Genomic DNA, 17,933 nt, shown 5'->3' with positions numbered 1-17,933 from the left:
CTTGTCCACACTATTAGTTGAGTCACCAAGCAGTTCGACCAATCTGCTGCAGTTCGCACATTTTCCCTACTCCCTTTCCCTTCTTTATTTTTATGTCATCACTTAAAAAAAAAACTTCAGCAGCTCCTCCAGCCCTGAACTCTCTCATTACAATGGCAGTTACTCCCCCGATTAAACCTAACACCCAGAACTTTGTGCTAAGTTCCTGCAATATGGATGAGATCTCCCATCTGTATATAACAATGCAAAACACTAGCAATGGCAACCAACATGATGATGGCAACCATAGTTATGCACTAACAACCGGCACCGACGATGGTGATGACAGTGATCTAGTGTCTCGAGTGCTATAGCATTAAAATATGCACATGTGTTATCTGTATCCTATAGAAAATGAGCAATGCATGCATCACGGCCCAATGAAGAAAGCTGCAGCATAACGGGGCAGACCGACAGACAGCAACCTTATAACTGCAGTCTCAGTAGAATTCAATGGACACGCCTGGCCACTGGCAATACGATCCTTTCTTAGCAAAAAACGGAAAAGGAGGACAAGAATGTCAAGATGACGCCAAGCGCATTAGCCCTATTAGTGACCTTGTTAAACCATGACAACACTGCTATGGCTGTGTGGGCGAGGGCAACGTAGGGCCTACGCAGGTAGCCATGATGTAAAGAAGTGAAGAAACACTGGAGAAGGCAGAAGACTCGAAATTAAGCCACAGATGACAACCTCTAACTGTATATAGAAGAGTCTTGGTTTAGGGCGATTTCATTTGTTTACAATGTTCCTGAACAAAGTAGGTTTCACAGCGGTGCACAGTGTCCATCAGCCAGACACATATGGCATGTTGGGAAGGTCGTTTTATACCCGAATAATAATAATGATGCAGATCAATGGGGAAAAAAACAGTGAAGTGTGTTTAGTGTCACTATATTTTAGTGCTATTGGATTATTTTTTTTATTTCATTTATTTATAATACATAGTTTATGCAAACAAGAGTTCAACAAAATTCAACTGGCTCAACAAATCAAAAGTGGGCAATTGTTTGCCTTCGTATGAGCATGTAAATGAGCACGCAGGTAGATATAAGGTAATTCCTGCAAAAAGTGACCCCATGTACCTGTTCAGCAAAATATCTGAACGGAACTACATTTCCTTTCCTATGATCCCTTTCTCATCACTGAACATTAAAGGGCCAATTTCAGCACAGGCACCATGTAAAAATCTGCTTTCCCTGGAGAGTGTTGACATGGTTTGCATGTACCAATATTGCTGTGCATGCCCACAATGGCAGTTAGTCCAAAATAAACAGACTAACCCACCCATGCACACGCACTATTATTCCACTGCACGGGTCTGTATGGTGGACATGAGAATGTTGCTGCTGTCGCATCAGGGCTCGCAAAATTGAGCCCTGCAGGGCCTGTAGCTTGACACGAAAGGCCATTGTGAACTATTTTGAAGGCAATAGCCATGACTGCAGCACAATAGAAATAAATTTTGGCTTTGAAGAGTAGAACTCCACCTCTGCAATCATGCACAGGTTTCAAACAACAAGAGCTGCCACCCCACCCCACTCCACCCCATGAAGGCCACTTGGATATAAACTGCTCACCTACTCCCGAGCATAACGAGGACATCCTGAAGTAGCCTATACTGTATATCCCTTAAAGGTAGGCACATTCTTGACTCGATGCCATTACTGGAATGTACAAAACCTTTAACAAATTGAGGGAGACACTGATAATAGCTCCACTGAGCACACAGTTCCAAGTTCATGTCACGAGCTGCCAGACTTTGAAGCATCACAAACCACCGTGAATAAGCAGAGGGTGAAAGAATGAGACAAATATCCTGCGTCAAAAATAGTTTCACTCTTTATTCTCCAGAAAATGCCCAAGGAGGCATTAGAACCTGCTCCAACAGCTAAAATGTTCATAAATAAAAACAATTTTCACATTATTTACAAGTTTCTGAAATAGACTAGACCACATAGTCTGTTTAAAACATTGGCATGCAAAACTGCCAGGAGAGCATGTAAGAATTCTCTCCAAATGGAATTGCGCATTATATCAGGTGTGGTCCCAAAAGGCACTTGAATGTTGCTCATGAACAGTACATCATACAAAGTAGTAACGTACCTTAATCACGTATGTGGTGCCTGTAATTAACTGGCTATTAGCAACTACAGTCATGAGGCAGCTTGAGGCGATTTGTCATGGCACAAAGGCTAAATTGGATATGGGGGAGACAACGGAGGGGATTGCTTTACGGAGCCTACATAGCCTTCACCCGTTGCTCCAGCTGTTCCAGCTCCTGGGAAATTTCATTGGGCAGGTCCTTGCCAAGTTGTTCGTCGAAGTACTTGCGAACTTCACTGCATTCTTGAAGCCAGAAGTCCTTGTTCACATCAAACAGCTCCTTCATGTTCACAGGCTCTTGAAGGCCATCCAGGTTCAAAGCTCCATCCGAAGGGAGGTAGCCAATGGGAGATTCCTAAAGTGGAAAAAAGTTTTAGATGTTTTCATGCTGACTGCAGTCAGAACTTCTCACAACAGCATCGAACAGCTCTAATGGTTAGAAATTATTACTGCCACAACCAAGTTATGCAGAAAAGCTAAAACAGACTAATATTTTCAACTGCAGCACAGAACAGGTCACAGTGCTTACTCGTTCAAAGTAAAAAAAAAAAAAAAAAAAAAAAAAAAAAACAGTAATCTATGAACTTTACTTCAATAAGGCGAGAGGCTGCACACTTACACACAGAGACTATGCAGGCTAAACATATGAGCCTACAGTGTTGAAAAGCAATAAATCATGCACCGTGGACAAGCTGGTGAGGTGGCAAAGCCATCATGGAACAGTAACAGTGGGAAAGCTCAATGCCCCAAACTGTGCACTTGAGCATGGGTAGAATTTACTACTACTTTCAGTAGCGAGTTGCTGGATATAGCCATCCAACCTCGGTGGCTTTGTTTTCCCGTTGACAAAAGGGAAGCTGAAGGGTTTTCCAGAAAAAATGAGTGAAGAGCTGTATGTAATGGTTTTCAACCCTCCTACTTTGAATATCGCATCGAAATTGAGCGAAAGAAAGCGCAAACATACTTTATTTCGACGAAAACTGCAGCAGACTATGGGCAGCTCGCGCGCCTCGTTTCCGCCTGCGATTGGTTGGGCGCCTTGCGACGTCAACAATAGTGTTCGTCCGGACCGACTGCTGCTGCTGCTACACATGAAGCACGGTGCAAGATGTTTTGGCGCCGCTTTGCCAAGACAGTTATGGTAAATTTCAAGAGCTTGCATTTCTCCGAGGAGTTCGGTGTTGCTCCCTACATGTACGAGCCGACTGCGAGGAGCCGGCCTCTCCAAGAAGCAAAGGATGCTGGTAGCAAGCAGTGCTTTCTACGGGAACGAAAGTGAAGGGTGAGCATCTCCTCGTGTTAGAAATGTCCTTAGGCAAGTATGTTTTTTTGCAAAGCCACATTCAGTGATCCAGTGAGTTCGCTGCCGGCCAAACAAATGTACTGGTATGTTCCTGGATGCCTCCTCGTGGAACGTAAGCGGGGATGCGATCGTCGGAATTTGTGCGCTGCCCCAAAGCTGTCGGCAATCTACACAGACGATTTACATGCGAGAAAAGCTTCCCGGCTCTTGTAGCACGTGTAGTGACCTTCGTCAGCGTGCCATCCGCACGCTACTCGGAACCGGAGCCGTTAAGGCGGCAAATTCCATCGGCTACGTGAGATGGCCAGTTTCTCTCTGTGCGCGAGAGAAGGGGGAGCACAGCGTCCTGGCGTGCGCCGGCTTTCAAACACATGCAACTGCACACTTGCATTGCGTTATGGCAGCTGCATGTAGGCTGTTTCACAACACATGTATGAATAGAAAATTAACGGCGGTTTGCGACGAAACCTGCGTCAAGGGTGGGAGATACCTAAACATGCACCTTCCGTTCAGCGTGCTAACACGAAGGAGCTAGCAGTAAATGAAAATCCAGGTGTGTACGAGTTTATGTATTTATAAGGTCTTCCAAGACCCAGTTACCATCTGTCTGCCCACACCCGTCCTGTCTTTGCATGTTCGTTGCCCCGACCTTGTCGCACTGCATTTAGAAAGCCTGCTAGCAAGTCGTACTCTCACTCATTCACGCATTATTGATAAACTCTGGTAGTAATCGTCGTCCCGGAAGTGGTTAGAGCACAGCACTGTTGTTCTTGAGCGCTTGAAGTTCTTTTGATTCACAGCAGCCTCCCACTTAGCTGAAAGCTTCTTGTCTTGCGGGAAGTAATGGAACATAGGAACATTGTCGCGGCCGCTGGTGTTCATACAACCGTAGGCTGCACAGAACGCCGGCATGACCAGCCCACTACTTCAATTGATGCTGCGCATGCCAACTACCACTCTACATACACACAAAGGAGTGCAAGGTCGAGCGAAGCAGATTATGGCGGCACGCACGCAGAAACAAGCATGGTCAAGCACGGTCGCGGAGACTGCGAAGGAACGGAACACCAGTGCTGACATCACTACGCCGCGGCTTCCAGTCTAGGCTTGCATCGTCAGCGATTTTAACCGGCGATTGCGTCGCTCCTAAGTGAAAAATCTCCCCCCCCCCCAAAATTTTACCTGCATGGTTTATAAGGTTCCCGCATCCGTATATGAGCGTCTTATTGAATTCTACAGACTTTGCAGCTTCCTTTTAAAGGGGGCATGACACCCAATTTTCAATCATAATCTGTATTGTGCGAGATAATCTAGATAAGAACAGAGATAAGAACAACTTGGCTAAATTTTAGCACATTTGAGCAAGCACGCAACTTGTAATTGAACTCGAATGGCATAACAGTGGGGGAACACTGGCATGCTCCCGAGCCATGATGTCGCAGGCCGCATGCCTGCCGAGCGAGCATATATATTGTATACTCCGGCAAAGAATCTGCGTGTCAGCTGTGCATTGTTAGGATCAGCCTGCAGGGGTACTGTTCTGCAAAGCTATCTCAGCCCGCTGCACGTACTTCAATCGACCCGCGGTGGTGGCGCCCTTCAGAGAATCAGCGAGGACGACAGCTCTAACCGACCATAAACTTCCTTCGGAGAACTGGAGACTACGGCAGCGTTAATCCACCATGCACCTCGTTCGGCGAATCGGCGATGGTAGCAGGGCTGGCCACGTTTGGCGCCCCGTGTATTGTTGGTCGATTTGCCGGGTCTTCATGGTCTCTCTGCAGCAAGAAGAGCTTCCCTAACAAAAGGGTGCTTTGCGGTACGTGGGCCCTGGGTTGAATTCTGCTGACACTCGTGGTGATTACAGGAGAAAGGCAGCTCTGGAATTTAGAGGCGCCGGCTGGGGTCAGGCGTGACCACCTGGCTACGAGGACACTCTCAACTCGGGTTCTGGGAATCCAAAGTGCGTACGTGTGTGTGCGAGCCCTCCTCCAAAAAGGCGGGTCAACTTCGTTGACGTTGGACGCTACGAATTGGCGGTGAACTGCCGCTTTTCCCTCACCTAGGGATCTAGGGAGAACAGAGTGTTTACAAGCGGCAGTTTGTCGGCTGCTAGGTGTGCTCGTCAGTGCTTGTGAGCAGCGTGCTCGTCAGTGTGTTCTGTGCTGCGTGTTTGGAGCTTTGTGCTCGCATACTGTATGCTTCGTCTTGCGTGCTCCATTTGGTAGCCACGCTCGACTGTCGACTGTATCTCTTGTTTAAAATGTAAATACTGTAAATAAACCCTGTACGCCTAGTTCCTCCCAAGTTCCTCTTTACGACCTTCAACCCCTTCAACTGGTGGCAGCGGCGAGATCGTCCGACAACTCTAACAGCATGCACGCGAGAAACTTCAGCTTTATTCAGTTTGCCACTGGAATTGTTCAACTTGTAGCAGCTGAAACAAAGCCACCACGGTGCCTATGTAGCAGTGTTGGGTGCTAGAGCGAACCGAGCAAGGAGTGCTCCGTATCGTACTTGAGGTTCCCCAAGGAGCCGGTCAAACTTAAGGCTTGGAAGATTAATGTGGGCAGGAAGGACTGGCGATTATCCGATGCTTTTGTTTTGTTCTAGGAACACTTCACGCCAGGCAGCTTAAACAACGATTTGCACCTGCTCCCCGAGTTTGGGATACCCGTAAAAAAGCTGAGGCTGTAGCCAGACGCGATGCTGACCAGGTTCGTGCACAGACTCATCCGGTAGGCAGCGCCTCGACCAAACGTTAGCCTTGTTTTTTTTTTTAATGGTTATCAGGCGCAACAAAGAAAGTTCAAGTGAAGGTTCAGCCAAAGCGTACATCGTGCCGAATCCTTGCGCCACGGACACATCTGCACAGGCATTTGTTTGCATATGCTGCACACAACTACAGTGGTAAAAAGAAAGAACTGGTGGGAACGCGCGGCAGATTAATATTGTAGTTTTGTTGAGTACGGATCTCAGAGAAATGCATGCCAGCAAACAATGTATGCGCGTAACAATTTGCACTGTGCGAAGTAACACCAGACTTCACCTCCCGTGAACGGACAGCTAAGCAGTGTTGAACGCACGAAATATCAAGATTGCAAAAAGGTGCCAGCAGCATTCAGCGCAATGCCAATGCCGCCATCTATGTTGACTACGTTTACTACGCGATCTTCATCCATGGCCTCCGAGATTTGCGCAAGCCAGCCAGTGCACGCGAATCTCTGAGGCCATGTTTTGTCACTTGAGCTGGTGGCGATCGGGTCAAAGTCAAAATGCGCAACGTATACTACGCCATCGCTGCATATGCTGCTCAAAGATTCCGCACTTGCTTCACCACATGAAATTGGCAGTGTCGAAGACATGGAATGCGACATCTGAAGCAAATATGGCAACGCCCCAACCTCGCATGGTGCGGTGGCCGATTTTGTAGCAGACGATGGCTCAGTTCCAAGCAGTCCATTACGTCACACATGGCTTGGTAATATGGCGGTGGGCGACTGAGCTTAGAGCCAGCGAGTTCTAGCTCATATTTTGAACAGAAATGTGCTTTTACTGCCAAGTTTTTATGCGTACATAGCCATCATAAATCCTCTGCTACAATTTCTCGCAAGAAACCACAAATTGTTGGATGACCATGTCATGCCCCCTTTAACCATAAACAGATGTTGCCAGCATCCCGAACTCCACTCTGTACTCGTGATTTAACAACTTCAACGAGTTTACTACCATATAATGACATTGGAAGAAGCATCATAATTTCAATGCTTGGTGAATGTGACAGTGCCACAATTGCCCCCCCCCCCTTCATGTTTTCGAGTAATATGTATTACTATAAGCAAGTTACTATGCAATTACAGATGTTTATAAACTAGTAGCAGTACCTTGCTAAAGTACAGGAACAGCCTACCTTAGCAGTTCCATTTTCACCATCCACACGACGGCAGATCCAGTCGATCACACGGCTGTTTTCACCAAAGCCAGGCCACAAGAATTTTCCATCAGAGCCCTTGCGGAACCAGTTGACGTGGAAGATTTTGGGAAGCTTCCTTCCTGCCTCTGTACCAAGGCTCAGCCAATGCCTTTGGTAGTTTGTGAAGTTGTATCCAAAAAATGGTCGCATGGCAAATGGGTCATGCATTATCACCTTGCCTGCAAAACAATGAAAGTAAGTTGTATTGCAAGTGCAAAGAACAGAATGAGCTCCCCCTCACACAGGATTCTGTTGCACGACTAAGCATTTGCTCAAATTTAAAGGAACACTGAAAAATTGTAATAGTAAAGACTACAGAAAAATCATTTTAAGTAGACAACAAGGCAGAATCAGCAGTTCCTCAGGCTGTTAACTCAGTTATGCAAAAACAGTTACTCCCCAAAATCCCGAGTTTCCCCAATTTTGTGCTGTTAAAGTTGTGCAACCCTGTGCAAACTCCCCAACTGCATGCAACAACAATGACAACGATGACATGACAACACTTCACTGACTGGCAGCAAAAAGCTGGTTCAGCAAGATACATGGCGTGTGAAGAATAACTCAAGCTGTATTTTGTACTGCTGCCTCAAAATACACATGCAGGCACTCTCTCTCTCTCCCTCCCCAAGTCTATGTTGCACACACTACTAACACTACACAAACTGTAAAAAAAGCAAGTTGTATGAAAGCTAGTGGTTCACAAGTCTAGCTCTCAGCATCACAACTGGCGTTTCTCCTTAAACAATAATGGTGACATGAAGTGGTTGAAAATGGCCAGATGTAGAACTGTGCATTACCATTCATCCACCATTACATAGTCAACAAACCCAACATGTGGAAGCACCATCCCCAAGCGAGGTTTGACAAATCAAGTCTCGCATCAGCTTATTTTCAAGTATGTATAATACACTGCTTATGTGTGACCGTAAAAGGCCTGCATAGTTGAGGTAAATGTGTACCCATTTCACCTTTATGCTCTGCAGCAGCAGTAGCTTCAGACCTCATGGCTGATCCAATGAAAACACCATGCTGCCAGTTGAAAGCTTCATAGACCAATGGAACACCTGCAAGTGAAGCACCGGAACAAATTCCAAGGGAACATTAGCAGTATAAATGAAAAATGAGAAACTTGGTTTGGTTCCGGGATTTCGGGATATCATGACTTTAAATTGCATTCAGATCATGACACTTTGAATGGTTATCTCGTTCACCAAGTTGCTGCTCTGTACCAGGGCACACAAGTATTAATATAATTCCTTTATTTTCCATACTTTGAGATGGGGGAGGCTAGGAAAAAAAGCTTGACTTGCTCCTGCCCCTCAACATGAAATACATGTGACATGTTTTCAGCAGCGTACAGTGCAAGCATGGAACAGCATAACAAAAAAAAAAAAACGGTAGTCTTTGCAATAACAGAAAGTGTGCAACAGTCACGGTTGCACGCATTTTTCCATGCAGTCTTCACAACAAAATGCGCACACAACAGTCCTGGTTAATTAATCCACAAGTTAAAAAGAAGTAAATTAAGAAATAGAAAAACAGTTACATACACAACAAGAATATCTTGCGGTTAGGACAGGTAGGCAGAGGACAGTACATGAATTACAACCGGTAGAAATCATTGGAACTGGGAGATTTGCTATAAAAGGGAAAAAAAGGCACGCAATTCCTTGTCCATTCTCACAACATTCATGTGGTTTGTGCGACGGAAGTTTAGGAATTCTGGAAGTTCTTGTTTCAGCATTTGGGTCCCATAATTTGTTCTGCAAAAGTTAATTTCCCAAACTTCCTTAGTTCGTGTGGGACATGGATTAATTTTTGCGGTTAGCGAGGATAATTGGGAGAAAAAATTTCTTTATTGTGCAAGTTTTTTTTTTATAACTCACGGCTAAGTGATATGAAAACAGGTGATGTATTTTTAATTATGTTATGTCTCAGAAAGAGCTCAGTGGAGGGGTGATCAAAAGAGACAGCTATATTTCTTCAAATCTTTTGCAAGGCATGGACTGTGTGTAGATTTGCAAGAGTGGCATTTCCCCACACAAGATTACAATAGTTAATATGCAAGTAAAATAACAAGTTAGAATCATTTTAACTTCAGTGGGTAGTATGGTCTTATAAATAAAGGTTAATCCAACTATTCCCGATAATTTTGATTTTATATGGTTGATATGATCGTCCCAGGTCATTTTTTCTGTGAAGATAACCCTAAGTTAACGCATTAACTATCACTATTGCCGAATTGTTGCACTTAATAGTATTGAAAGTAGATCTATATTTTTGGGGGGGGGGGGAGGGGAAATAGGTTTAGTCTTATTTGTGTTAACTTTAAGGGCATTGTACTTAGTGTATTTGCTTAGTTCGTCAAGGGCATTATTTACTCTTGTAGCGAGACAAAAAGGCAATTTTTTTAGTTGAATTTATTTTTATCAGCAGTACAAACAGTAGTACAAACAGGTGAAGTATAATTGCAGTCGGGGGTCCCGAAGTGAAAATTGTCGGGGGGGGGGCCTCCTAAACAGGAAACAAATGGGGGTTAGTACAATTGTGGCAACAGTAGCAGGCTACATCATACAAAGGTTGTGTTTGTGATGCATCAGAAAAAAGTAATGTGGTGTCGTCCGCATTATAATTAACTTGGTGGTTTTGTCCATTTTGTTTTGTCTAAGTTGAAGAGTAGTGGACTAAGAACACTGCCTTGCGGGACGCCAGATAAAGGTTTTATTTCCGATTAATGGCCATTTAGGCTGACATGTTGACGTTGACTTCTTAGAAGAGACTGCAGCAATGTTAATCCAGTACCACGGAAGCCGTACAATTCCAATTTCTTCAATAATAACATGATTTAGGCGGTCGAATGCCTTTGTGTAGTCTTATGTTCCTATAGACATCTGTTCGTCCTCAAATGATTTTAGTATGAATTTCTAATGTTCTAGAAGAGCTAATTCCGTACAGCAGTTTTTTCGAAAGCCAAACTGTGCCGAGTTTAGTATGTTATATTTATGGCAAAAACTTTTCATTCTAGAAAAAACTACTTTTTCGAGTCCCCTTGAAAAAACGGGTAATATTGATATGGGTCTGTAGTTTCCCCATGTCATTTTTACTCCCTTTTTTATGTATGACTGCTACTTTTGCGACTTGCATTTGTTTTGGAAACACTCCTGCTAATAAGCATAAGTTAAATATATGTGTTAGAAATGGCATTATTAGTTCTAAAACATATTTTATGGGTTTGATAGTTATCCCATCTGCATCGCGGATGGCACTATTACTCATCCTTAAAAAAACTGCTGCTACTTCTTCATCAGATACGGGATTCAGAAGAAAGGAGTCTCTGCTTGTATGATCGACATAACCAAGCGCTTCGCGATCGAAATCATCTGTGGTTATATTGACAAAATAATCATTAAACGCATCAGGTAAGCGTTTTCCTGTTAGTTCTTCATTGTATTTTATTAGTAGTAATGTTATCAATGGCATTTGTGTCGGTATTACCATTGAGCATTTTATTTAGCATTTTCCATGTTATATCTGTCCTTGTGGCACATGCGGAAAGTAGTTCACAGAAACAGTGATTTCTTGCTAATCTTATTTCTTTTGTTAATTTGTTCCGAAAAGACTTAAACACTTTTAACAAATCGGGATCCCGTTTTTTTAGAAATTTCTTATACAGGTTCTCCTTTACTTTGATCTTACTAAGTAATTCAGGACTAGTCCAAGGCTTGTGGCGCTTGTTACATGATGAAAGTCGCTTATATGGAAACGAGTCTTTAGGTATATAGCTTATAAAATTGCAAAGTGAAAGCAGAACCCATCACTATTGTCAGCACAAGCAAGCTAGGTGCCATGCCCCGAATCCTGTGCACACCGATGCACCATATTGAGGCATTTCATTTATCACTTATTTGTATCACCGACACTGCAATATGCGATGGCAGCAAAATGCCAGCTACACTGAGCTGCATATAAAATGAAAGCTATTTTGGCTACCAGAAGGCAAGAGTGTAGTGTAAACAATTTAAGGGTCACAAAGACAGCTTGAATGAGGTGGCACATTAATACATATTAAAGGTGCAGGATTCTGGAAAGCAAGAGGATGACTATCCACTGGAAGATTCGAAAAACAAACGAAGAGCAGCAGAACTGACGGTAAATGGGTGCACAGCAAAGGTCTAATAATGTTCTGGAAGCAAGAATTCCGAGAAGAGCCTTGTACACAAGGTTATATGCAAGCCTTACAGTGATTAAATTACTCTTTTTGCAGTAAAGAACTCGCCACCTGGATATACTGTATGTACTGGAATCTAACACGCACTTTTTTTTTTCGATATAACCGGTCCAAAAATTGCGTGCGCGTTAGAATCAAGTACGACCCTAAATCTGCATTACCATATCGCCATCGGCATTTCAATATGGCCGCCTCATACGCGCTTCGAGCCTAGCTGCCGTAGCTTCCTCCATGCGCTGTAGTAAGTGTGCTTAGGTTAGTTAGTCCACCGTCCGTCTTCCCGTTTTCTGCGTTCGCTCTATCAACATGGAAGTGCAGACTGCAAATACAGGCCGAGTTCATCACGATGCCACAATTGAAAGGAAAGTGATAATGCGTGCGGAGCGGAGACTGACGAAAATCGGGCGCATACTACAAATGATATTCTGTAACAGACTAGTCTTGCCTGTAACCAGGTAAACAAGTAGCACTGCAACTTCATGCTGAAAAAACAAATTTGCTGTCTTATGCAGCCACTGCAGGTTGCTCTAAGACGAGAGTAGCTCAATGGCTCAAAGAGTTTACCTAGTGACCGAGTAGTGAAATTGAGGCAAGAAAGTTAACAAGGATGGCGGAGCCAAAGAACTTGCCTTGAGGCCTGCGTCCACCAAAGAGAATGGCAGAGATGGGCACACCCTTAGGGTCCTCCCAGGCAGGGTCTATGATGGGACACTGGCCAGCGGGAGTGCAGAACCGAGAGTTGGGGTGTGCAGCAGGTGTGCCGTGAGCCCGAGTCCAGTTGTCTTCGCCACGCCATGACTTGATGCGAATGCCTGGACTTGGTTCTGGCATGCCTTCCCACCAAAAGCCACCATCACTTGTTTCAGCCACATTGGTGAAGATGGTGTTCTCCTCTATGGTCTTCATTGCATTTGGATTAGTAGCCATGGAAGTGCCTGCACAGAACCAGATATTCAGTCAAATCTCAATTTACAGAAATCTTTGGTTCAATGAAAATGTACTTTTCAAAATGTTTTCTTCAATTCTTCTTCAAACAAAATACAACAATGTTGCCTAACAATGAATCCATCCTTTGCTTGCATCCTTCATTCTTCAAATGTTTCCCCCTGTGGAGAATGGGGTGCACCAATTGTGCTAGAGGTCTCGGGACTTGCTACTTAATGTGCCAACAGCCAGTAAGGACATGAAAATGCACTAAAGTGCATCAGCAACAGCAAAGAGAATATGCTGCATATCCGTGCTGAGGCACTGAAGCTCAGCTAGTTAGCCTTCGTTCAGCACTAGCAGTGCAGACAATTGGACAAGAGATAAGACAAGAGATAAGATACTTTTGTGCCTGCAATGTTGCCATCTTATATATAGGATCTAATAAAATATAGGAGGCATAGCACAACGATCATACAGGGTGTTTCAGCTAACTTTAGCCAGAGTTTAAAAATATGCCGATGCACTCTAAGACGATGCGACCAAATGCATGTTGCTCACTTTTGTATGTAGCGTGTCACTATTTTTTGTATTATGCTTAATTGCATAATTAGTCAAAATTAATTAACCAACTTCTGAAGCAATGAAGCTATGAAAAAAATACCAATTAGAAAGTTGCAGAGCGGTTTGCAAAACATCCGAATAAACTGTTTCCGTCTTCCTATCTATTAAGTATACGTGTATTAGTGTTCTTCAGCTTACTGTGGATGCCGGTGAAATACAAAAACACCACGTGACATGCCCGCTTGCGCGTCTTGATTGCACTGCTCCCAAACGTTCCGCGCACAAACGAACATAGCATTTAGCCAGTGTGAACACCCGTCTGCTTATCGCTACCATGAACAGCCGCGAGGGAAGCACATTGCTGCCATAAATCGCACAGCCAACGCCTTCGTCACTGCCCTGTCGCCTTTTAAGAGGCAGCACGCCCTGCTCGATGCTATGTTCATTTGTATGTGGACAGTTTGGGAGCGCTGCAATCGCGGCGTGCAAGCAGGTATGCTGCATGGCATTTTTTTTTAAATTTCATGGGCAACCGAAGCAAGCTGAAAAACACCAATACTTAAGCGATAGAAAGAAACTGTCTAATCGGACACTTTGCAAAGCGCTATACGACTTTCCAATTGGAATTTTGTGCCGAACTTCGTTGCATCAGAAGTTGGTCAATTAATCTTGACTGCATATCTAATCAAGCAAAATACAAAAAATAGCGTGACACACACCACATACAAAAGTGAGCAACATGCATTTGGTTGTGTCGTCTTAGAGTGCATCAGCATATTTTTGAACTCTGGCTAAAGTTAGCTGAAACACCCCGTATTTCTTGTCTCATCATCTGCACTGTTGGCAGTTTCTTGGCAGCATCGTCTAGAGACATAGGGTTGCACAGCTACCCTGACCCCGCGACACAGTACATCTTTGTAAACAATGTGTGGACAGTGAAAATTATGATGCACATGTATGCATGCCATGCGATGGTGGCATATGATCCTGTAATTTTTTGTAGAGTTTCTTGCAGGATTCCGTTAATTCTTACTGACAAGAGGCTGTCTAATATTCTAGGAACCTGCAAAGTGGTTTTTACTGCTGAAGCACAGAAACCTCAGCTTAATGAAATTCATGATTTAAAGACGTTTGGAAAAATATTTTGGCATTAGATTCAATATTTGAGGTTCGTTTTTCCTGCAAAGTATACTCATTGGATTTAAATTATCTGAACAGCCCTAATTTGCACTAACACCACTAGCTTTGAATTAATACAGAAGAAAATAATGCACTAACCAGGAGCCACTCCAAAGAATCCGTATTCAGGGTTGATGGCTCTGAGTACGCCTTGTTCATCAAATTTCATCCAAGCAATGTCATCCCCAACGCATTCTGCTTTGTAGCCAGGGAGGGTTGGGGTCATCATGGCCAGATTGGTTTTCCCACAGGCACTAGGGAAGGCAGCAACAATGTACTTTTTCTGTCCTTTAGGGTTTGTAATGCCCAAAATCTGGAGAGAAAAAAAAAACATGTCATCAAAAAAGTGATACCGAGTATGAAAATCACCTTCGTTAAAAAAAAATGGTAGAATGTTATTTGTGATAGTTATATTTTTTATCTTACTTAGGATACAGATTCAAATACCAGTCACAGACAAGCAATATTAATTACAATAAGGCTTACAAGAAAACACACAGCTAACTAATACAATGTGCTAGATGTGTGCTTGCCACAAGTAAACAGGTATTGGACGTGAACAAAACATGAAAATCAATGGTTTCGCTACACAAAAGTGAGCTATCTGCTACTTATGTGCCCAGTGAACAATAAGGGTATGGTCAAGTTTTACTAATACTTATCAAATGATGGTTTACTAATAAAGTATATTCAAAGTTACTAACCAGCATGTGCTCAGCCAGCCAGCCTTCTCTCTGTGCCAATATAGAACCAAGACGTAGGGCAAAGCACTTCTTTCCAAGCAGAGAGTTGCCACCATAGCCACTACCAAATGAACAGATCTCATTGTTGTCTGGAATGTGCGTAATAATAGTCTTCTCAGGATTGCAAGGCCAGCTGTTCACAGGAGGTGCTGAAAAAAACAGAAAGGAGATGCATAATTATGTAGGCTGAACATGGCAACAAAGAAGTGCAGCTTGTATCTCCTCACTCCTGAAAAGTCACCGGAATGACAAAGCCATACAGCTCATACCATGCCTGTGCAACACAGAAATACTCAATTATTGAAACAGCACGTAAAATTTTCCAAAACCACAGCATATGAACATGTTCAGCACACACAGTACAACTACGCAAGAGGCAAGTATCTGGCTTTTATGCAGGCAAGCAAACATCGACTGTTGAGAGATGCAGTTGCTAATTGAAGGACAGGTGATAAAATATGCTATTGGTTGCCACAAATACAGCATGCAATTTATAAAACCAGCACACAATAATCCAAGGTCTCAAGCTCTAACACAAGAACAGGTAAGAATTAGAATCTCCTTAAATGTGGAGGGTGACCAAAGGGACACCAGCTACTTAAACTCTTTCGTTACCGATAGAAATGTGCCAATTTCGGTGCTTTTACATTTTATTGCAAGACGCGATTGCAACATACACTGAGATACATGTGATTATAATATAATCACTGGTGTTTTGAATGGATGTAATGCAGTAATAATTGATTAGACAGTTTGGGAGTTCTTATGTGAACCTTCGAAGAAGCACCTCAAAGAACACAAATGAAAGTAACGATTTGGCATTTTTAGTACAAGCACTTAGAATTTTAAAAAATCCGAAATATACAAAATATGCACCTGGCCCCTAGTTCCAAACTTTAGTAAGTCAGATGACAGAAAAATAAAATTAGTAAGGTTTGTTGGCGTCAATACTAGCTATAGCAACACCCATACTACATGGGAAAGCAGTAGCTTAGCAAATTAAAAAAAGCAGGCAAATTCATGTTCTACAGGTAGAATTTGTTTTTGCTCATTGCAGCAGGCATCTGGTTCAGATCTTTTACTGCATTCTTTAAGCTCACGCAGCAATGGTTCTCAGGTCAGGGAGCACGCAGAAGTAATACTTGATTATTGCGTTTCTGGGCAAGCAAGGTGGTCTAGTGTGCATTGAACTGGTTCTGGAGCCTCCACGTGCTGTATTCAGTTCCTGTACAGTATTGTACAGTAATGTGGAGTGTTGCACAATATTGTACAGTAATGAATAAGGTCTGAAATCAACTGCATGCTTTTGTGCAAGTGAAAACCCCACACGGGGAGAATTGCTCGTAATAATTTGTACATAAGGTACTGAAATGCAAATGGGCGAATTAAACCCACTGTGGGAAAATGAAGCTGCATTTGATATTCTAACACAATTATCAACATGACACGCATTTATGAGCAGCTACCATTGTTTGAGGCATCACTAAAACAGCCTAGACAGAGTCAGAAAATTATACAGCGAAAAAAAAAAGTGCAAATTTTGTGCCATTTTATTGAGGAAGTGCTAGGGGTACTGGAGGCTAGCTTCCTACAATACCTCCAGTTGAAGTTTTGATTTTCCAGACTGCCCAACTGCGAAAAAGTCAAATTTGACAAAAAGTTCCAGTTCAGTCGCCATTACAGACAACGCATGATGTTGCTGGTAGAATTCAAAGCGATTGGTTTCTATAGGCATGGTAGCAAAAGAGTTAGGTGCAAAGCAACGGAAGCACACAGGATGTCACATGCTCACTCTTCATGGGCAGTGGCTGTCCCACAGAGTGCAAGCACTTGATGAATGGGCCACTTCCCAAAGTCCGCAGCACCTCCGAGCCCATGCGAGTCATGATGCGCATGCTGGCAACCACATACGGCGAATCTGTGAGCTGAATGCCAATCTTGCTCAATGGAGAGCCAAGAGGCCCCATGCTGAATGGGATCACGTACATGGTCCGACCTGCACAACCACACAAACAGAATGAAGAGACACAATAAATACACTGTCCATTACCACGCAAGAAAAATGTAATACACAAAGGTCTGCATTTGTGATCAATGCACAGTAGCAGTTCAAATAACTGCACTGCCAGTTGTGCACATTACCGATGAAGCCAACACAACAGCAGGCCGTAAGAACAGATGCAACTTATTGCACTGCAAGTATGCACTCCAAGTGCATTCCAAGTATGCGTAGGAAGGCTAACATTGGCTAACCTTTCATGCAACCAGGGAAGCGATCGCCAAGGGCCTTCTGTAAATCTGTTGGAGACATCCAGTTGCCCAAGGTGCCTTTGATGCCTTCTTTTGGTGTTGGAATGGTTTCTTCCCGCCTCTCCGTAGTGATGAATGTCTTACTCTCAACACGGGCAACATCAGCTGGGTCTGTCCGGGCCAAGTAGCTGATGCAAAGGGAGGAGTTGGGGAGGAATATTAAGCATCAATACTTTGTTTAAACAAACTTGTCATAAGATCCTGCTAGTGTGTAAATTTAGAAATGGTTATAGAACGATGGGCTAAGCATCAGAGGAGCAGTATCTATCACATAAATATTACATATTACTAATAACCAATGACTATTTATGGGTGCTGAAAGTTTTCCTGCATTTCGATATTGCAACAGCCCAATATTTGGTCCACAGGTGCAAAGAGTAGTTTCTGCCCAAGGAGCAGATGTCAGAGCGCACAAACTTGAGATGAAATCTTAGCATCACAGTGCCAACTGTCAGGTGGCTACTAGCAAAAAAAAGACTATATGCAAATATTGTGTAAGTGCTCATCTCAGAAGCAAAGTGTGCAGTTGCACAGAATTCGCATATAGCTGCTTTTGTAGTAGC

General features: G+C 43.4%; 1 protein-coding gene across 2 annotated transcripts in view; it reads right to left on the bottom strand.

The window, feature by feature from the left end:
* Positions 1-1,857: 1,857 nt before the first annotated feature.
* LOC142591482 (phosphoenolpyruvate carboxykinase, cytosolic [GTP]-like) overlaps positions 1,858-17,933 on the bottom strand; it is a 65,558-nt gene continuing 49,482 nt past the window's right edge. For both annotated transcript variants that reach the window (XM_075703818.1, XM_075703813.1), the window contains exons 3-10: positions 17,314-17,498; positions 16,853-17,056; positions 15,022-15,209; positions 14,417-14,630; positions 12,280-12,585; positions 8,391-8,486; positions 7,360-7,601; positions 1,858-2,501 (exon numbers count right to left, since the gene is read on the bottom strand). In XM_075703818.1, the coding sequence (XP_075559933.1) occupies positions 2,283-2,501; positions 7,360-7,601; positions 8,391-8,486; positions 12,280-12,585; positions 14,417-14,630; positions 15,022-15,209; positions 16,853-17,056; positions 17,314-17,498 (1,654 nt within the window). In that variant the 3' untranslated portion in view covers positions 1,858-2,282. The remainder of the gene's footprint in view (positions 2,502-7,359; positions 7,602-8,390; positions 8,487-12,279; positions 12,586-14,416; positions 14,631-15,021; positions 15,210-16,852; positions 17,057-17,313; positions 17,499-17,933) is intronic.

Source organism: Dermacentor variabilis, chromosome 1 (genome assembly GCF_050947875.1).
Source record: "Dermacentor variabilis isolate Ectoservices chromosome 1, ASM5094787v1, whole genome shotgun sequence".
Classification (NCBI taxonomy): domain Eukaryota; kingdom Metazoa; phylum Arthropoda; class Arachnida; order Ixodida; family Ixodidae; genus Dermacentor; species Dermacentor variabilis.
This window is presented reverse-complemented; position numbering and strand designations above follow the sequence as displayed.